A 21,227-nucleotide genomic window follows, 5' to 3' on the forward strand; every position below is an offset into this window, starting at 1 on the left:
ATTATTATAGTAGCAATAAAGAGAGACACTATGCTATAAGCAGAATCTATTCTATATGGTTATGAGAGCTGCTGGTGTATTTTGTGTATTAAATTACGATCTATGATATTTGTAATGCATTACAGAAACATTTTGAATGTGACTGGTGTGCTTTCGCTGTCTCTTTAAGACAGTCTGTTTAATTCAGCGCAACTCGACGCGTTCGCTGAAACCTGTGTCTGCCGCTGCCGTGGATGCTGCAGGCAAACCGTGGACGAACACTAAACTACATCCGGTGGATCTACACGCAAATAACATCTCCTTTATACAAAACACGCGAGGGTTTTACAAGAAGATGCGTTATCATTAGCCTTGAAAACCATCGCCATCGTCTGTCAATTGACACAAAGACGGACGCACTGGATATTCTCCGCATTACCGGAGGAACATCGTCAAAACGGATAAATAAACACGATGTCGTCGGAAAAACACGGTAAGTGTTACATTTATAACTCAGCTTATTCAATGACCGTCTTTGATTAAAATGACTTCACGCATAGTCGTAAACTAATATAACGTTTGGGTTTCATTTTCCACATCTGTCCTAGTTTTGATGTGTCAAACTGCGGCGTGCGCTAAATTCAAGCCAGCTGCCCACATCGTGTGCGCGTAATGACCGTGGGCGCGCGCAGCCGTCTGCATCATATGCGCCTCCTGCGCTGTTTTATACAGTCTATGCCGCTGCAGTTGTGTGCATTAAACCCTTATAAATGCAGTCTGGGCGGGCAACACGCTCGGATTTGTAAGACACCCGCAGTGTCCTTTGTTCGTCTCGTACTTGACTGCATACAGTATATGGAGTAGCATCTTTACGCGGGGTGTCGTTTTAATATCACAAATACTTATGACTGTAGGGCCCTGCTTCTGGTGCCACGGATCTGGGATTCAGCACAGTGTGAGATGGAGGACTCCAGATGACTTCATATTACTTCATATTACCACTGTTTATTATTATACTCAATATTCTCATTTGATAGTTTTAAGTGTTCCGTCTAACCTCCTTGTCAACCCATTCAAATCATGAATGGCAGTAACCTACGTTTGTGGTTCATCTTCTTTCAATGTTTCATATAACATTGATGTTTAACTGAAAGGAATACTCATTCGGATTGTTGACGGTATATACATATGTTAGAAATGAGTTTGTCACGCAGGAGTGAATATACCCTGTTTGCTTTTATCTTACTTTCTCATTCATGTAATTTTACGTATTCAGCAATTCTGACATCCCCGATCTCATCCCGGATAAGTGAGAAGACAGTGTAGAGGATTAAATAATGATTTAGTCCCTTGTAGCATCTCTACCACATAGAGACATGCACAGAACTGAATTATTTCCTTTGACGCGAGCTGGTGATATAATCTCATTACATTTGTAACACATTGTGTAAATTATACAAATTAAAGGAGGGGTTTATTATATAAGAGGTCTTCATCATTTTGTCAGTGACTTATGCATTTGACTTTTCTTCGTAGTGACTTACAATGCATCACTATGCATGTTTCTATCAGTGTGTGTGTGTGTGTGTGCGTGTGTGTTTTCTCTGGGATCGACCCATGACCTTGGTGTTGCGTATGTGATGCTCTACAAAAATGCAAGATGCAGAAACTTGAAGCGGCAGTTGGTGTTTGTGTACCAAGCTCACTACACATTCGAGGTCTTCAACACGGTGCACGTGGGAGTCAATTTCTGCATTGCCGCTGGGAGCGAGCAAAGGGTGGCCTGTGAGAAAACGGGGAGTTAAAAAAAGTCACCGGAGTGGGCGGGTGTGGAATGAAACGCGAAAAAGGGAAATGGGAAATCCTGTGGAATTTGGCAACCTTTTTGGGGTCTGTGGATTAAAGAAGGATATAGATTACACTTGTCATTTGTCATGGCATTCTTAAGGTAAATTTATACACTGTAGACAGAGTATATTTAAAAAAGAAATTGATTGTAACGCAAAGCAGTAACTGGAAGCTTTAGTATCATTGGGCTTGTTTTGCTAGGCAGATCTGGCAACCATGTCAGTTTGTGCATACTATAACACATAAAAAACAGGAAAACTATGAAAAATGCTCAACACGGGAGGAATATCAATTATGAAATGCTTAGAATACGTTGTGCTTATCATTGACAAGACTAAATAATCATATTGTCTGTAGGTTTCTAATCCGACTGTTATTTTCAGTGCTACAAAGCAAGTATGTGTATCAAAGTTTTGATGATGTATATTAAGAATTACCATCAAAATAATTGTACTCGGTTTCCTAATAGAAAGATGAGATAAATTGATGACTATGTCACATTCAGTCCATTTTAAAAAGATGGACGCACATCAAAAATACCTGGGCCATCCTGTGCAAATTTCAACCTGTCTTTCCTGTCTGTCTTTTCCTGCGAGCTCTTTCTTTATGCCTTTTTGTTGTTTATAAAGCATTGTTTTAATATACCCTAAAATGTCATTTTTACATCGGCATTACTAACTGAGTACAAAAACAGAGAAGGGTCTTTAGATGACAGTTTTAAGTGTAAAAGCACAAAACCATGACTCTAAACCAAATGTCTGCAATCTCCCAGTGAGCAAAGAACCAACACCTCATTACTCTTTATTTGTGTGACTCTCTATCTCTCGTGACTCAGGATTGGAGGAGGCACAGGGGCGGCAGTCCATGTCTCAGCCAATGGCACAGATGGCCCCACCTCCCTACCTGCCCTCTCAGGACCAGAACATGGCCCAGCATCCTCCTCCACCTGGCTGTACCCCACAGCCTAATTACCCCCCTCCACCACCTCCTCCTGGATCAGACGGGTACCTCCAGGAGACCCAGTTCCACTGCGGCACCCTCGGGCCTCAGGGAGCTCCGAACGGCTACACAGTGCAGACCCACGGACCGGGAGGCACCGTCCCTCATCCTCCAGTGGGATATCTACATCCGGGATACCCCCTCCAGCTGCAGCCCTGCACGGCCTATGTGCCCGTTTATCCTATAGGAACAGGGGTGAGTGAGGTTATCTGATGGGGCGTGTGAGATGTTATGATAATAAGGATGTAATATACAGAATCGGACAGATGGTTGTCATCTTTTAATGTGCTTCCTTTAATCAGGGGCAGCCGTACATGCCCAACGGTGCCCCGCATCCAGGTGTTGCTCCTGGCCAGATGGCCATGCACATGCCAAATGGCATCGCTCTGATGGAGCCTCGTCGCCCGCCTCACGACTACCTGCCCATCGCAGTCCTCACCACTGTCTGCTGCTTCTGGCCCACAGGAATAATCGCCATCATCAAAGCCGTGCAGGTGAGCGAGTCCAGACACAGCGTTCATTTCATGCAAATCCTGTGAATGTAATTCAGTGTCACGCTGTGCACTATTTACACCTCAGTCAGATCCAACTAGATGATATGAAACATTGAGGCGAATGTGACTTTAAGGTTAGCAGTTCATAAATTCCATTATCGATCTCATATAATGGACGTGAATGGAGACTCGAGCTGTTTCACAGAAATAGTCCAGACTACTCATGTGGGTTTCTGTCATGAGGTCATGGGGTTTTCTGACTCCTATGTCGATCTGTCTATTATACAAAGCTGAATATGTGATTCAGAAAATCTGCAATATAGTGAAGGAGTCATGTAGGATGCTTTCATAATGCTTTTGTTCATAAGGCTTTCATAATAGCTTTATTTGCTTTGTGCTGAGAATGCACACTAGTTTCATAAACATTCAAAACATCATCGTAGTACAATATTTCAGACCTGGCATTAGATGAAACGTCTGGATCATTCTCACGAAACCACTGAAACGTCACGGCAGTAAAGATTTTAATGAGCCTATAAAACACATCATTGTTTTACATAAAATACCATCATAATGAACATTGCGATCTCTACCTTGCAGAAAGCATCATTTTAACATAGGAATGAATTATGAGTGTGTGTTATTGCTTTTTCTGCGAAAGCTCTCATCACTGTAACATGGCCGGAAGGTGATTCAGATGTTGAAATTAAAACGTTCTGAAACGATTGGATGTTCAACTAGATTTACTTCTTAAATGGCAATTTTTTTATAGAATATTCATGGATTATAAAAATAGGGGAAAAAGACAGCTTTCGAACAGCTTCCAGGTTAACAGATTACTTTATATTTTTCTAGTTGAAAACTGAACATTCTCTTGTCATGCTGTTTTTTGTCCTCACTATCTATAAAGGTAGTTTAAGGCATTTAAAAAAATGTGACATGTTGGATTTTCTATTAAAGGTTTTATGTATGAGTAATAAAAACATGCTTAGGCATAATGACGTATCATTTATGCAAAACATGCTATGGGATTGACAGTTTTAAATGGTTACGGTAATGAGAAAATAAATCCAAATTGTGTTAAAATGTCAGTAAACGTTTTGAAACGAATGCTTGTAAACATGACACACCTTGTTTTTAATGAATGAAAAGAAAATTAGTTGATCGGAGCGCTTTTAAGCGAATCCTTCATGTTCCAAGCGAGACGTGTCTTTCTGAGAAAAGCAATGTTTGTACTTGTGTAGGTGCGTACTGCTGTTGCTCGGGGCGACATGGTGACGGCAGAGATCGCCTCGCGCGAGGCTCGTAACTTCTCCTTCATCAGTCTGGCGGTGGGCATCGCCTCCATCGTGCTCTGCACCATCCTCACCGTTGTGGTCATCATCGCCTCCCAGCACCACGATGAAGACTGGGAGCCCTAGAGCCGCTCGCAGGAACCCACGTGCACCCCTTCCTGCCCCCGATCATCATTTCTGGTTTTCTGCTCATTCTGTCACACAGCACAGATCTGAGGGCTCAAGCCACCACATCCCCTTATCTTCAGTCAGTTAATATTACAGCCATTGTCCGTGTTACAGTTACAGATGGATGGTACTGTAAATCTGAGCCATTTCTGTACTGTGAACGTGCACATACACTCACCAGATCTACCTGAACATTCCTCCTTTATCCTAAACAAAAGCCTGTATTAGATTAATAGCTTCTAGTGTATTAAAGTCAGGTCAGGTGTGTTATTGTTTTGCTCTAAAAAATTGCCAAAAACGGAGTGTTACAGTGCTTGATAACAATGATAGTACTGATTATTTTGGTATTAATAATGTTTCTTGATGTTCAGGACATTCAGTCTATTATTTGTGCCATTTAACTTGTACAACAGAAATGATAAATTGTTGTTTTGCAGGTTTGCCAAATTTGGTCACTGACAGTGTGGATAAGTTATTTGCTTTGTATTGCTTTCTAGTATTGAAAATAATGCATAATGATAATGTATTCAAATGAAATAGATAAGTACATTACATCAGCTTAAATGCATAACATGGTTTTTACGCTTTGGGTGATATAAGCGTTCTTGTTGCGTTTTCCTAAGGATCTATTATCTCATATTTGGAAAGCGTGTATATTAGTATTATTCGCTCGTCGGTTTTATTTCTGACACCTGAGGCCAGAAACATACTCTACACACAAGTGGAGAATTTACCTTAAAGGGAAAGTTCACCCGAAAATACTTTCAAACCTGTATGACTTTCTTTCTTGTGCAGAACACAAAAGAAGATATTTTGAAGAATGATAGTAAAAGAACAACGACGGTACCCGTTCACTTCTATTGTACAGACACAAAACCCTTGCAAGTCAATGGGTGAACTATCCCTTTAAGGATTTTGTATTAAAATTGAAGATTTGTTGTACAAATATTAACAGCATCACCTGTTGGTTAGTTAAATAAAACATGTCAGGTTTAACTAACTCTAACTTTCTCAGCAGGATTCTTTTGCTCTATCACGAAAGAGTTGACCTGTTTTTGGTCATTCCTGTTGAGACGCCCCTTGTGGAAAATTGTGGAACTTCAACTCTGTTTTGTTTTTTTCAATGCAGCTGCATGTAAAACCGAGCTTGCGTGACTAAAACCCCTGTGTAGAGGATGTTTCAGGCCGAAGTGTTTTCATATTTTCTGTATTAAATCAGAACAGAAGAACTGATTCAGAGATGCCGAAAGAATGTACTGTATTGTAGGGTCAGTTCATTCATTATGACCTTTGATTGAAGGAAGTCATGACGTTACGGTGGTGTAAAATATTGTATTATTTATTGTTTAATCACTGAATTATTCATTTGTGTATTAAATGTCTATATTTATTGAGATATGTAATCATAGGTCTAATTGTTGTGCTCAAATATTTGGTTATCTTTGACATGGATAACAGTCCGTCATAACAGATGAATGCTTTTACACTCAGTGAGCAAGTAGCTTATGTGTCTCACTTTATTGTAGATGAGAGCATAAATTGCTTCAGGTTCTGACCTCATTGAAACTCTACACATGCTGCTGTCTGTTAGCTGTAGTTTTTTTTCAGGTGAATGCACTTAATGCAGTTTTGGTTCATTTAGAGACCAGCGGTATAGATTATACCAAAACATACATGCATTATTTTACGTATTTATTTCAAGACTCAAGCATGTAAATTCATCTTTTATGAGGATGAATTCATCTTTACAGACTCTGATCTGTGAGAATTCAATTTTCAATCTCTAACCCCTCAACAAAAAGAATCTTTTGTCCTTGTAAACCTACATTGTTAAATGCTTGATAAAGGCACCTGCTAAATGAATACACGTCGAACACGATTTTCTTCTGTGAAACACAACAGGAGACTTGTTTTGCAGGTGTTTTCCATGGAATGGGGACTGGGACTGTCAGACTCCAAAAATAACCATAAAAGACGCACATAGCTATAAAGTAGCCAAAAATAACCATAAAAGTGACTTACATATTACTAACCTTTTGAAGACAGATTTATTTGAGGAACAGATTGAAACTGCATAAAATCTTCCCCTTTCTCAAACGTACGTAAGCACAGATTTGATCGTAAAGCGTCCCAAGACATATTTTGATGGCTTTTGAACTATTGGACTACTCTTATCGTGCGTTTGTGTCAATTTTGGAGCTCAAGTGCTCTAGTCCCATCCACTTCCATTATATGGAAAAATGAGCCAGGACATTTCCAAATTGTGTTCCAAGGAAGAAACCAAACTGTACACTGCAAAAAAATGGCAGCTGGGGCGCCAGAAATAAACAGTAAAATTACAGTTTTCCCTGTAAAATGATGTATCCCCCGTTTTCTTGTAAAATTGCGGTCTTTTCTGTAATTTTACACTTTTGACCGTATTTTAAATATTAGAATATGATATAAAATGTAAAATTACGTTTTTTTACAGAGCATGTGTTTGGTATAACAAAGACTCTTCCTTTCTTAAGGGTATTGCCCAACGTCTATATTTCTGGCTCGGCAGTTATGCTGAGAGTAAAGTGTGTATCATTTCTTTTATTAGGTGAATGTGTCCTTGAGATTATTTGGAAAGACGGGAGAAATCTATGTGTATCTATTCATTCACACCTTTCCCTTTTCCGCCATGTCATTGAATTCTAAGTATTTATTTTGCTTATATAATTTGAACAGCGTCATATCTTTTTTCTCCTGCTCTCCGATCAATTTATAATCTATTTTTGATCAATGAATCACAGTGTTTCACTGATGTGTTTGTTGAATGACTCCTGATATATTGTTTATAGCTGTCAAAGGTGCGATTGCACATGATTGTCTTTATATGGGCTTTGTCCAAAAACAATGCCCTTGTTTTCTATCTTCAAACTATTTGAGAGAGCATATAGAAATCCTGTTCATGTCTGTTAATAAGACAAACCGCTAAAATTATTTTGGGTATATTAAGGTTTTGTGAACTCTCTACAGTCAATGTTTATAAGCAGCCCAGCAATATACTTTTTCACACCATTGTGATATAAAGCTATTGCTCCATTGAAACATGGCCACAGATGTCTTGATATAATTTCTGCACACGGTTTCTCTGAGCTTGCGATTTATTTCAAGCAGTTTCCCCTGTGTTTGTGTGCTTCTTCTAGAGACCAAACATGGATATGATGTTTATGACTTTAGTGATTTGAATTAAAGAGGAATACCTGGTCGTGCAAGAATCTATTGTGTTGTTTTCTCTCGCGCGCTTGACATTTCCCTTTGTCTCAGAGGTGCTATTTATAGTTGCCCTGTTTTATTTCTCTCCATCTCTGAATCGACTCGGCATATCTCTCACATCAGATAAACTTCAGGAGGACGCCAGTGCTTGCTAAAACCCTCCTATCTGCATATATCTTCCATTGTGCGATGGACAGTAAATGCCCAGAGCTGCAGTTTTATCTCAATTTGTGGGGGCATCTGTCGCTCTGTGGATCAAGTTTAATGTGATTCTCACACGGTGAGAGGGAAGATAGCTGCTCAACGTGCATCATCATGGCTGTCCCTAACAGCACAGGAAATAGAATAGAACAGGGCTGTGAAACGATTTATCGCATCCAGAATAAAAGTTTGTGTTTACATAATATATGTCTACTGTGCATATTTATTTTGTATTTATAAACACATACACGCTTACTTATTTAGAAAATATTTGCATGTATCTATTTATATTTACCAATCAATAAATTTCTATATAAATGTTTATTCATTTTATATTTTTCAGATTTTTCTTAAATCTATGCATGTATGTGTTTATGAATGCATCATTAATATGAACACAGTACAAAGACATATATTATGTAAACACAAACTTTATTTCTGGATGTGATTAATCGCTTAAAAGGATAATAGAATGGAATAGAATAGAATAGGGAGGAAGGGAAGGTGCAAGAGAGAGAGAGATTACAAAAGTTATGTATCTCATATTCTGATATAGAATTAAAGAGTGAATCTTACAGAAGACATGTTCTGTTTTCATTTTCAGCATAAAATCACAAATACGACATTATATGCTTTTTGATATTATTTTTGTCACAATAATTCTGGCTTTTAATGAGAAGGGCATAAAAACCATCACGTCATGTCACAGTCCTAAAATTATCCCAAAGTATCATATTTTTTTCACCAAATAAATGTATTAAAAATTTTGCTTTTTAGATCAAATATGACCCAAAATAAAACATTATTCCTAAAATTCACTCTCTTGGAGAAAAAAAAGACATGGAGCTGAAAGAAGGAAGTGTGCCAGACTAAGTCGGTTGGATCACAGATGGTCATTTAGCCTCCCAATGTGACCCGTCGTTTCGGTAATAGCTGAACCGGGCGTCACGCTGCAGGCCTGCCGTCCTCCATCACACGGCTTGTCTTTCCTGCTCTGACCCTCACTTCCGGGCTCACAACGTGAGTCTGTGTCACCCATGTTGTGCCTGTGTACTCGCCCACCAATCTCCTCCCCGGCTCCATCACGTCTGATTAACGACCTCTGTTGCTTAGCTACATGATGTACACATCCCTCACTGGTCAGCTGTTCTGCACTGCCTCGGTTAGCATTACACACCCGGTGTTTGGAACAGCGCTTTACTATTCCGAGCTGCTCAGCCAGTTCAGGGCGGTGTAGATTCAGTGATTCGCCGGTTGATTCCCACCCTGTCATTTGCAATCTCTGGTGCAGTGATTCTGTGTTCTGCCCTCGTCAGACACTTACGTAAAACCGCCGCTTCGTGCTACGACAATAGACGCCTCATCAAAAGCAAAAATGCTGCTAAATTACAGCCACACATGTATTGATTAAGTGAATCAGTTGTTAGGACCAATGAGAGCACTTTAGCGCAGAGCCGTGGTTTGCAAACTGCATTTGTGGTTTAATTTGAAATTTTATGCTACTTTCAGCTCAAAATCTCAACACAAGTCGTCCAAGGAGACGCATCTTAATATCTGTTGGGACTAAAAAATGGCGCTAGAGAATAAACCACGATCACTTGATACATTTCATTATGAGTGATTCCCCTCTCGGTGTGATGCGACAGACAGAATTAAAAACCAACCAGCAAATTTCTTGATGTGATCGCAGCCGGTTAATGGACGTTCACACAGACAGCGGGATGGGACTTTACATATCGCGATTCCCACTAATCAGATCCGGCAGCCCCTATAAGCGAACAAAGCAGCTGCTTAGGGCCCAGCCACCACTAAGGGGCCCCCAAGAGAACATAAAACCACATATTTTGTGATATATTCACTACACATACTTTTTCTCTCGTAGGACCGTACCCAGTATTTTTTCTTTCGTGTGTGTCAAAATTTGTGAAATAACTGACTAAATACAACATTGCAATATCAAAATAAGTGAGGTGGCCAAACAAATGAAAGGAGGCGGGAGTTATTGTTTACAAAGCCAAGCAGTGACCAATCAATTCAAAGAAGAAGTTTGTTTTGACAACCACAATACATTTGTATTGTAAGATGTGTATTTGTTTTTATGACATTCCTACATCCCAAACAGTTACAGCTAATAGAATTGGCTGTGTTAGGAATCAGGAAAATACCTGAAAAGGTAGACTATGCCCATTGGCATTTCCTGAAAGAATGGCTGTTTCTCAATATGCGGTCTTCAGCGGTCTTGTGTCCTTGTGTTCTCGCTCTACGTCATCAAAAAACGTAAAAGTCTGGTTCAAATACTCAAGAACAGAGAACTCATGGAAGTACCCTGATATGTTAAGGATGCATCGAATGCAGTCTTGGCCGCATACGGAACCCGCTTGAAGTCCCAGAAGTCACTGCGTTGCGTCCATCCAAATTCGTTCTTCCGAGGCTGCCTCACAAGACCGGTCTCCACAAGAACACCAGTCCGTTCTTGGAATTGAGAAACGGCCTGTAGCTGTGTCTCGTTTCCGAAGGCAATGTTCTCCGGAGGTCTCATTTGAGCACACTACATCATCGAGTCTGTCTCGTTTCGTAAAAGCAGGTAGGAAACTTCATACGCACCCTTCTAAAGTAACCTACTTTCACAAGAATTCGGAGGCCACATGAGGTGTATCCGCCGTTGCTAGAGATAACCCACAATTCTTTATCAATCATTGATAATGCAACAATGTACGGCAGAGTTTAACTGGTACGCAGACGTGTGATCCTACATTAATGTTTAAGAGATTTGCGTCACACTTGATTAGGACACAGTTTATGACATAAAAGTCAGAACACAAAAATATATTTTTATTAAACAAATCATAAGAAATTCAAGAGCAGCAAGAACAGTGTGTAATTCAAATACAGCCGACAGCGTCCCACAGAATCACATGAGTAGTACATTTGATTGTCATCTTCAATCTACTGCAGGACTTTTAACGCTACATACTCACAAAGACACAGAGAGGAAGTGGAATGATTTTTCCCCGCACCCAAAGGCAGCTGTGAAGGTGTAGGGAGCTTGTTTGACACGAGCAGTCGGATGTAAAGTGCACTGTAGGACATCAGGAGCTGGTGAGCAATCACCTGAAATACAGTTAATAGTGATTGATGTGTGTTTTTAAACATTAAAGTACTTGTTTCAGTATGAAGTTCAGAAACCATTATAAGTAGCTTGCAAAATAGCATCTATGGGTTCATTTGCATAAAACAAATGTAAACACTGTGGCTTTGTGGCACTAGTAAAATAGTGTTGGGAAGACTAGTTCATGCTTCATTATTATTCTCTTCCTAGTGAGTATTCAGTTACATATAACTCCAAATAAAATGCGATAATAAAATAAGGTTTACATGCGCATCAAGTTTAAATCAATGGACGAACAAGGAAAGATGAACCTTAAGATTGAGCAAATTATGGTTTGATGATCTTACACACAGACTGCCTGGACAATGGCCAATAAATCTAAATGTTGATTTTTACCTGATGTGAAAGGGTGGTGTCAGGCATCAAACTGAAGTTTTTTGTAAGTTTAGAGTCGTCTCTTTGATTTTTCGATGCGCTTTGTTCACCTCTGTCCACAAGCAGGGGGCGCTCTTCCTCGGGGACCTCCACATCCTCCAGCGTCTTGACTTCGGTCACCAGAACTAGGTGAGACATTCTTTTCTTGAGTTTGTTCTGCAGAGTAAAATGGGAACTTTGTCACGGTGTTGTAATCATTTCCTTTTACTTTAAGAAGTTTAAAACAGAGCAAGAAAGAACTAAATTTAACATTTTATTTAGAGAAATACTTCATTGAACAATGATAGTTTTTTCATTATTTACTCCATTCCAAAACTGTTTCATTAGTTCTTTCTGTGTTTCCCCTATGCAATAAAGATCAAATAATGAAAAGTTTTAGTCAATTCGTCAAAAAAGGACAATTCTTTTAATTCTGTGCTATCGATCGGACGCACACGCCTGGCTGGTCCGGCAAGTGGCTGATAATATAACAATTTATATTTGAATTGATTGATATTAATATTTAATTTGTATAATAACTGTATTAAACAAACAACTTGTTGAATTTTATCGTGCATCAATTTTATGAAATAAACAATTTAGTACATGGGTCGTGTTATCGCTTTTAAGTTTAGCCAAGTAACGGTTCCTCTACTTGTATCCCAAAATAATACTGGCTAGACATTATTTGAACTTGCTACCTAATGTCATTTACTTATAATTTTTTTGCTTGTTTTCATAAATAATCTACAGGGAGTCTTTTCTTTGCGAAATTACGCTGAGGCCACAAAAGCATGCATGCGCAGTAACGTTTGTTTATGTTGCTACTTTGTAACCGTCTATACTGTATACTATACAATTGAATTTCATTATTTGGCCAAAAATCAGTTGTAAGGGTCTGCTGGGAACGCCTTGCCGAGTCTCCTGTCAGAGAGATCTTTAACTCCCACCTCCGGCAGAGCTTCAACCAGATCCCGAGGGAGGCTGGAGACATTGAGTCCGAGTGGACCATGTTCTCCGCCTCCATTGTCGAAGCGGCCACTCGGAGCTGTGGCCGTAAGGTCTCCGGTGCCTGTCGAGGCGGGAATCCCCGAACCCGGTGGTGGACACCGGAAGTAAGGGAAACCGTCAAGCTGAAGAAGGAGTCTTATCGGGCCTGGTTGGCTTGTGGGACTCCTGAGGCAGCTGACAGGTACCGGCAGGCCAAGCGGACTGCTGCCCGGGTGGTTGTGGAGGCAAAAACTCGGGCCTGGGAGGAGTTTGGTGAGGCCATGGAGAAGGACTATCGACTGGCCTCGAAGAGATTCTGGCAAACCGTCCGGCGCCTCAGGAGAGGGAAACAGTGCCCTACCAACGCTGTTTACAGTGGAGGTGGGAGGCTGTTGACCTCAACTGGGGATGTCGTCGGTCGGTGGAAGGAGTACTTCGAGGATCTCCTCAATCCCACCGTCACGTCCTCCATTGAGGAAGCAGAGGCTGAGGGCTCAGAGGTGGACTCGTCCATCACCCAAGCCGAAGTCACTGAGGTAGTCAAGAAACTCCTCAGTGGCAGGGCACCGGGGGTGGATGAGATTCGCCCTGAGTACCTCAAGTCTCTGGATGTTGTGGGGCTGTCTTGGCTGACACGCCTCTGCGGCATCGCGTGGCGGTCGGGGACAGTGCCTCTGGGATGGCAGACCGGGGTGGTGGTCCCTCTTTTTAAGAAGGGGGACCGGAGGGTGTGTTCCAACTACAGGGGGATCACACTTCTCAGCCTTCCCGGGAAAGTCTATGCCAGGGTACTGGAGAGGAGAATACGGCCGATAGTAGAACCTCGGATTCAGGAGGAACAGTGTGGTTTTCGTCCAGGCCGTGGAACGCTGGACCAGCTCTACACCCTCTACAGGGTGCTGGAGCGTGCATGGGAGTTTGCTCAACCAATCCACATGTGTTTTGTGGATTTGGAGAAAGCATTCGACTGTGTCCCTCGCGGCATCCTGTGGAGGGTGCTTCGGGAGTATGGGGTCTGTGGTCCTTTGCTAAGGGCTGTCAGGTCCCTGTACGACCGAAGCAGGAGCTTGGTTCGCATTGCCGGCAGTAAGTCGGACCTGTTCCCAGTGCATGTCGGACTCCGGCAGGGCTGCCCTTTGTCACCGGTTCTGTTCGTAATTTTTATGGACAGAATTTCTAGGCGCAGCCAAGGGCCGGAGGGTGTCAGGTTTGGGGACCACACGATCTCGTCTCTGCTATTTGCGGATGATGTCGTCGTGTTGGCCCCTTCAAACCAGGACCTTCAGCATGCACTGGGACGGTTTACAGCAGAGTGTGAAGCGGCTGGAATGAAAATCAGTACCTCCAAATCCGAGGCCATGGTCCTCAGTCGGAAAAGGGTGGCTTGCCCACTTCAGGTTGGTGGAGAGTTCCTTCCTCAAGTGGAGGAGTTTAAGTATCTCGGGGTCTTGTTCACGAGTGAGGGGAGGAGGGAACGGGAGATTGACAGACGGATCGGTGCAGCTTCTGCAGTAATGCGGTCGATGTACCGGTCCGTCGTGGTGAAGAAAGAGCTGAGCCGCAAGGCGAAGCTCTCAATTTACCGGTCAATCTACGTTCCTACTCTCACCTATGGTCATGAGCTTTGGGTCATGACCGAAAGGACAAGATCCCGGATACAGGCGGCTGAAATGAGCTTCCTCCGCAGGGTGGCTGGGCGATCCCTTAGAGATAGGGTGAGAAGCTCGGTCACCCGCGAGGAGCTCGGAGTAGAGCCGCTGCTCCTCCACATCGAGAGGGGTCAGCTGAGGTGGCTTGGGCATCTGTTACGGATGCCTACTGGACGCCTTCCTCGGAAGGTGTTCCGGGCCCGTCCGACCGGGAGGAGACCCCGGGGAAGACCTAGGACACGCTGGTGGGACTATGTCTCCCGGCTGGCCTGGGAACGCCTCGGTGTCCCCTCGGAAGAGCTGGAGGAAGTGTCTAGGGTGAGGGATGTCTGGGCATCTCTGCTTAGACTGCTGCCCCCGCGACCCGGTCCCGGATAAGCGGAAGAAATGGTTTTTATTTGGCCAGTACTGTAAATAGAGTGCAAAGCATTTGTCCTTATTGACAGGATACATCAACATTCGAATAAATCAACAAAGCAAACCTGTACTTGATCCCTGACAAAACTCATGTCATCCAGAGCTTCAGTCAGAGATCTCAGACACGGGGACAGGTCCCAGTATACACAGAAGAGCTGGAGAAAAACACATCAAGAACTTGAAGTATATGAGTATGAAGAAGAGACAGCTTTAAAGCGAGTTTTACTGCTCTGAATGATAAGATAAACTGCAAATGAGGATGTGAAACACCGCTATTCAGTTATCTGATAAAAGAGCATATCCGACCGTCTCTTTAGTCGTCATGCAAGCATATAAGCAGCCATTTACCTATCAGTCACAAATTGACTCTATTCTTACAGTATATCCCCCCAATTTATCCAGGAAGGGAGGGTTGGTGTCAAGCTTTAGGATTGAGCTGCCTTCTTCAAGGCTAGTGTTTCTAATGAAACAGAGTGAAGTGATGTACAATACATCGAAATGAACAGTTCATCCTAAAAGAGAAGTTCAGTCACCCTCAAGTTGTGCCAAATCTGTATAAATGTCTTTGTTCCGATGAACACAGAGAAATATATTTGGAACCAAACGAACATTGACCTTTTTAACTTTGGCATGTAACTATTTTACTTAAACGTTTATATATTATTAGGGATAAAATGAATATTTCAGAAGAACTGCCTCAACTTCATACATATCGAAAGTTTTCCTCAATACGCAGATAAAAACAAAACGCGTGAGATGTTTGTCCCTTCATGCGCTCCGTAGTCTGGTGTACGTTGTTTTCAAGGGATTGTTTTAAAAGTTAGCGCCCTGCCCTGTATATTCCACTTCAACTATTTTTGGGGTTGTCTGCTGAAAATAACTCTCACAATCTGCTGCCTCATTTTTTTGAAGGCTGTTTTTTTGAACAGTGAATTTGGAGTTCATTTAGACCACCAGGCTTCCAGAAATACTGAAACAAAAACAACACATCAGTAACATATTACAGATTACATAACAAAATTTGTAGATAGTAACGTAATGTCTTATATGACACTTTTTTGGAAATGTAATCGGACTACTTTTGGATGACATTTACATTTCTTTTGATATAAATCTTATTTGATGTCACATTTATTGAAGCAGGATCATTTTGACAGATGCAACGAAGAGCCTCAACATCTTTTTAAAGTACGGTAGGGACAAAATATGAACACTCATGTAACTTGTTGTTAGTGTTTACTGACAGTAACACTGAATAGTTTTCCCATTAGTTTCCTTAAAATGAAAGGGTGTCTATTGGGGCGTGACAAGATCTCGCAAGATGAAAAGGTCTCGTGATTTCATTATGATGGAGTTTGATGGTGAAATTAGTATTGAATATTCCCTGCCGCTTTTAAATCATAATATAATTCACATTAGGTATGTTTATTATAAAATGTAGGAATAAATCCGGTGAGAATCACTGGAATGCAACAATTTACTGCCATTCTGGGAATAATATTGAATCATGTAATCCATAAAAATGTAACTGTTTACTCCAATTACAAGTACTTGGTTTTTGGAATCTGATAACGTAATCCAGATTACATGTCAATGGTGGCCAAGAACTGTTTGGATATAAGCATTCTTCCAAATATCTTTCACTTTGTTCATCATCATCACATAAAACAACTCAAGGGTGAGTAAATGAAGGCCGAAGATTTTTCGGTGAACGGTTCCTTTAAGAACTAAAAGAAAAAAACATCTATTGAAACCAGCGTATTTTGTGTGTGAAAATGTGATGCACGATTTTCTCAGAAGCGGTTACTTTTCGTACTAAAAAAATCACCCAGTTTGTCATCATCAGTCAACAAAAAAAATATTTCGAAGTTTGTAGGTAACCAAACAACACTGGCCGATCTTTGACTTCAATTGTAGGAACACAAAACCACATGTGGGACATTTCTCAAAATATTTTGTGTTGAACAAATGACAAAACATTTTTGGGTGAACTATCCCTTTAAGGATGCAGACATGCAAACTATGATGGACATGATGGCAAAACCGCGACTCTCTTAGTCAATGTAAAGACTGTAGATCAGAGAGAAAGAAAATGAAAAACTAAAACGGAACTATAACTAATGCATACACCACATGAATTACACCACAGATAAAGTTATCTATATATAGAAGAAAAAGAGGAAATTACTTTAAGTTTTCCTCTGCATTTCTGCATCCAGTCAGCTACTCCCAACAGCAGACTGTGTCGAACCAACCGCTCATTTACAGCCACCAACCGTACATCTGTGTTCCTGTTTATCTAAAACCCAAAAACCCAATATAAGAAGTGACCTTAAATGAATGTTTCATTGCTTGAACTGCGAATGACATCCTCAGATGATGATGTCAGATGATGTCACGTGACAGCCCACCTCTTTGTTGTTGTAGTGGAAGATGAGGATAATGGTGCTGGTGAGGATTATGGAGACCACGCTGACAGACAGACAGAGCACTAAGAGGTCTGTCATTTCTTCTTTGAGGTACATGTGAACGGTCGAGAACAGCGCACACCACACCACCAGATATAAAAGCTGCAGTTGACACAAAACAAGTAGAACCTGATTTCTGGAAATGTTTTCCTGGCTGTTTAATACTGTTATTGTTCTAAGAAATCACAGGTGACTCAGTCATGCTGGTAATGCATGTGAAACCAAAATGTACTATTTGAGTTTCAAGAAAGTACAGTTTAATAAAGAAAATAAGACATTTTGGAATTGGTCAGTATTGCGAGCAGAATGTGATTTTTCTTACCGCCGCCATGACACAATGAAAACAGGATGAGTTGAAAAGCAGATATCTTCTGACGGACGGGTGGTCCAGAGCTGTATGAAGTGGACCCTCAAAATCCTCTAATGGGATCTGGAACAGTACAACAACCAATGTTAATCGCTTATTGGGCACACACATTAATGTCAATTCATAATGGCATTCAACACTTGATGTGAGCATTCTTCCTGAAACATCTTTTTTCCATTAACGGAAATGTCCGTAAAATAAAGGAAATATACTGGGAATTTTCTGCCAGTACTTTATCCGTTTTTTTACCGGTTTGTGTTGTTTGACGTGACATCCATTATGATAACTGTCATTTGAAGCTGAACTAATCCGTAGTAAATACAGTGTATCCTCATGAAGAAAAGTGAAAAATAATGTTTACATATATTACGTTTATATTGTAATAATGTGTAAAGTGAGTGACGTTTATGTATGTTACTAGCCTGGAAGCCCTTTGTCTCCAACAGAGTCCTGCAGTCTGCCAAGTGAAATGTTGGAATGAACACAGAGGACGTGGACAGAAATGCCACACATTGACCTGGAGGTAAAAGATCAGAACTATTGTATAGACGGTTTCATCGGATGCACGCCCCTGGTTATATTATTACTTTTTTTAATGTTTTATTTGCATTCGTATCGATTCATATTGTATAACATTTTTCAAAATGAAAAATGTTGTGTTTTAGAGTCATGCACAGGTTTTGAACTATATGAGTATAATAACGGTGTAATAACAGTGGCATTGTGCGTGTTTGATTCCTGGGGATTTGATGGTTTGTTGAAAGATGTACCGTTCGTCCATGTGGGTGCTATGCTAATTTCATCTGCTGTGGCTGAATGTCCTGTGGGGGATTCGACATCAACTCTTTCCTCTCCATTACACTGCCCCTCCCTCCCCTCCATGGAGACAGACGTTGTCAGAACCTGCTAGAAAACACACACGCGCGCACACACACACGATATGAGTAAACACAAAGAGAATAAGATGCATATGAAGAACACAATATGCCTTTGATCAACACTTAAAATGTGGGCGGTTGCTATGCGGTTGCTAAGATGCTATAATTGTGCTTGCTGCTCTGCAGTTGCTAGAATGCCTATAAATAACTATTTAGTTTAGTATTTAACATACTTTTTTGACATTATTTTCACATTGGTAAATACATAGCTATCGTGTAGTTCCGGTGAAAAATCCCGGTGATGCGGAGCGACACTAAATGACTGAAGTGATGAAGCAATAGTTTAAAAAAGAATAAAAAATGATATTTTAATTATATTGGTTAACTTTTATAAAGCATTGTCCCTATCTTACTAGACATTAGTAAGCGGTTTATAAAAACAGCTCTAAATACATCTTGATCATTTATTTATAAAGTGCTTAGTAGTGTTATTTTCATACTTAATAAATGCTCAATTCATCATTTCTACATTAAATCATATATTATGATTGTCACTGCATAGTTTACATATACCAGAATAACTCTACTAAAAGCTGCAAGATGGTGTTATTATTTTACTATTATGTACATACTACCCCGTGCATAAGCCATAATGATGCTTTAAGCCAGAATGACAACTAATGATGTCTAAAAAGGTCAAAACAGTGTTCAAGAAATGCCAAATTCATCGTGTTTTATAAACATATTCAGTAATTCCATGAATACAAATTTGAGGTTCATTCAAAACAGAACAGAACAGACACTAAACATAACAACTCACATGAAGGGTTCAGAAGGAGACAGGAGGTTTGGCCTTGGCCCAGATTCTCGTTGGGGACTCGATGCTTGCAGCAATGCAAGATCTGCGTAAGAACAGGAAACAGCAAGCTTGCAAACAACTTCTCGTTTTAGAGATTCGTATACATTACAGTGAGGAAGACGTTAGTTTCTCAACAGTTACTGTAAGTATCTCTTAAGCAGTTTCACAATGCTCTGTATAAAGTCTCAAACAAAGCCTGTCTGGTCCTTGTGATATCAAACGGATATTTCTGTAAATGCACACAATGTACATCAACATAAATCGACGTTTGCATGTGTTATATTGTCATACTGCTTCAGAGAACTGATCATATTTGACCCTTGAGTCCCAAAGATCACGCTAGTTTTACAGCAATTTCAACAAACCTGCACCATTGACTCCTTTCCAATCTGTCAGCAATGGCCAAAGAAACACAGAGCTTTAGAAAGCTGTATGAAGACCGACTCAAGACCCAACCCCTCCTGAATCGATTCACACTTACCTGTGTTAGTTTGCTAACACATGATGTTGAACTGAAGTGTCGTTTTGATCTCTTCATCGAGTCATGCCTGTTGAAACAACCTTCACTTTTCTTTCTGTTAAGCCCCTCCCACTGTTTTAATATTCATCAGCTTTGTTTTTCACAACTATTTGTTTAAACATTCTTCCTATTTTCTGTACCACTTTCCTCTTCTCGCAAACATCTCTCTCTCTCTCTCTCTCTCTCTCTCTCTCTCTCTCTCTCTCTCTCTCTCTCTCTCTCTCTCTCTCTCTCTCTCTTTCGTTCTCTGTGCAGTGTGCTCCTTCCTATTTACGTGCATGTACTGTGATGACAGCTTTTAGCCCCGCCCCCTTATTGCCTTCCTCTCTCTATGTTCTGTGCTTTTTTTCTCTCTCAGCGTGTGACTCGGCTCAGTCTGAACACATGACTACTGGAATGTACCCACAATTTCACAGCCCCATGGTGAAAAATCCTTGAGTTTGTGTGTAAGCGCAAGGGGAATGTAAAACACATTTTGTTGTCCATGTGCTAGTCATTGGGTTATCCACAAATAGCCAGACAAACAGAGAAATGCTGTTTATGAATCATTTTGAAGGCTATATTACATGTTTCACAGTAAACAGAAAATATTGTTGACTGAAAGACCAATAACTCTTGTGTTCTCTACCAATGGTTCGGTATTTTGTTTGTAAACGTATTTACAACCTTTACAACCTAAAATTTCAATATTCTAATAGTTCTGTTATATCCCTGGTATAAACAAAGAGACAAAATGTTTTATTTATTGGAGTATTTGCCCTGTGTGTGTGTGAGTGGTGCGTGTGTAAGGTGTGTGTGTGTGTGTGTGTGTGTGTGCATGTGTAAAGTGTATGTGTGTGCGTGTGTAAGGTGTGTGTGTGGTGTGCATTTGTGAAAAGTGTATGTGTGTGCGTGTGTAAGGTGTGTGTTGTGTGTGTGTGTGGTGTGGTGTGTGTGTATGTGTGTGTGTGTGTTTGTGTGTGTGGTGTGCGTGTGTGAGTGGTGTGTGTGCGTGTGTAAAGTGTATGTGTGTGCGTGTGCGTGTGTAAGGTGTGTGTGGGGTGTGTGTGTGTGGTGTGGTGTGTGTGTATGTGTGTGTGTGTGTTTGTGTGTGTGGTGTGCGTGTGCGTGTGTAAGGTGTGTGTGTTGTGTGTGTGTGTGGTGTGGTGTGTGTGTATGTGTGTGTGTGTGTTTGTGTGTGTGGTGTGCGTGTGTGAGTGGTGTGTGTGCGTGTGTAAAGTGTATGTGTGTGCGTGTGCGTGTGTAAGGTGTGTGTGGGGTGTGGTTGTTTTAACTTATATAACTTTACTGTTGGGCTTAAAGGCAACATGTTTCATGTACAACTGCTTT

The 21,227-nt window shown here is 40.9% G+C and overlaps 2 protein-coding genes across 9 annotated transcripts; one reads left to right on the forward strand and one right to left on the reverse strand.

The window, feature by feature from the left end:
* The first annotated feature begins 229 nt into the window (after positions 1-229).
* Positions 230-8,023, forward strand: prrt1 (proline-rich transmembrane protein 1). Its single transcript, XM_079484283.1, has 4 exons — positions 230-472; positions 2,663-3,021; positions 3,129-3,320; positions 4,565-8,023. Exons 1-4 carry the CDS (start codon positions 454-456, stop codon positions 4,739-4,741), a joined length of 747 nt encoding a protein of 248 aa, XP_079340409.1. The 5' UTR covers positions 230-453; the 3' UTR covers positions 4,742-8,023.
* Positions 8,024-11,038: 3,015 nt separating this feature from the next.
* On the reverse strand, positions 11,039-20,185 carry tmem268 (transmembrane protein 268). 8 transcript variants are annotated; one of them, XM_079484385.1, is made up of 11 exons: positions 19,860-20,135; positions 19,744-19,767; positions 19,340-19,421; positions 18,412-18,547; positions 18,064-18,158; positions 17,597-17,704; positions 17,218-17,376; positions 16,995-17,105; positions 14,872-14,961; positions 11,733-11,927; positions 11,039-11,338 (listed from the first exon to the last, which is right to left on the reverse strand). In XM_079484385.1, exons 4-11 carry the CDS (start codon positions 18,521-18,523, stop codon positions 11,174-11,176), a joined length of 1,035 nt encoding a protein of 344 aa, XP_079340511.1. In that variant the 5' UTR covers positions 18,524-18,547; positions 19,340-19,421; positions 19,744-19,767; positions 19,860-20,135; the 3' UTR covers positions 11,039-11,173. The 8 variants fall into 8 exon arrangements, with proteins under 8 accessions (XP_079340511.1, XP_079340513.1, XP_079340512.1 ...); XM_079484387.1 differs by having other exon boundaries at positions 18,412-18,544; positions 19,860-19,922; XM_079484386.1 differs by lacking the exon at positions 19,744-19,767 and having other exon boundaries at positions 18,412-18,544; positions 19,860-20,156.
* Positions 20,186-21,227: the final 1,042 nt, after the last annotated feature.

Source organism: Barbatula barbatula (assembly GCF_947034865.1).
Source record: "Barbatula barbatula genome assembly, chromosome: 21".
NCBI classification, from domain to species: domain Eukaryota; kingdom Metazoa; phylum Chordata; class Actinopteri; order Cypriniformes; family Nemacheilidae; genus Barbatula; species Barbatula barbatula.

Coding starts and splice junctions, on each gene's coding strand:
- tmem268 (XM_079484386.1), bottom strand. CDS start 18,523: ATGGAGGGGAGGGAGGGGCAGTGTAATGGAGAGGAAAGAGTTGATGTC. Junction 17,106..17,217: donor TCCACTACAACAACAAAGAG/GTGGGCTGTCAC, acceptor TTTGGGTTTTAG/ATAAACAGGAACACAGATGT. Junction 11,339..11,732: donor ACACCACCCTTTCACATCAG/GTAAAAATCAAC, acceptor ACTGTATTTCAG/GTGATTGCTCACCAGCTCCT.
- prrt1 (XM_079484283.1), top strand. Junction 3,022..3,128: donor TTTATCCTATAGGAACAGGG/GTGAGTGAGGTT, acceptor TCCTTTAATCAG/GGGCAGCCGTACATGCCCAA. Junction 3,321..4,564: donor CCATCATCAAAGCCGTGCAG/GTGAGCGAGTCC, acceptor GTACTTGTGTAG/GTGCGTACTGCTGTTGCTCG.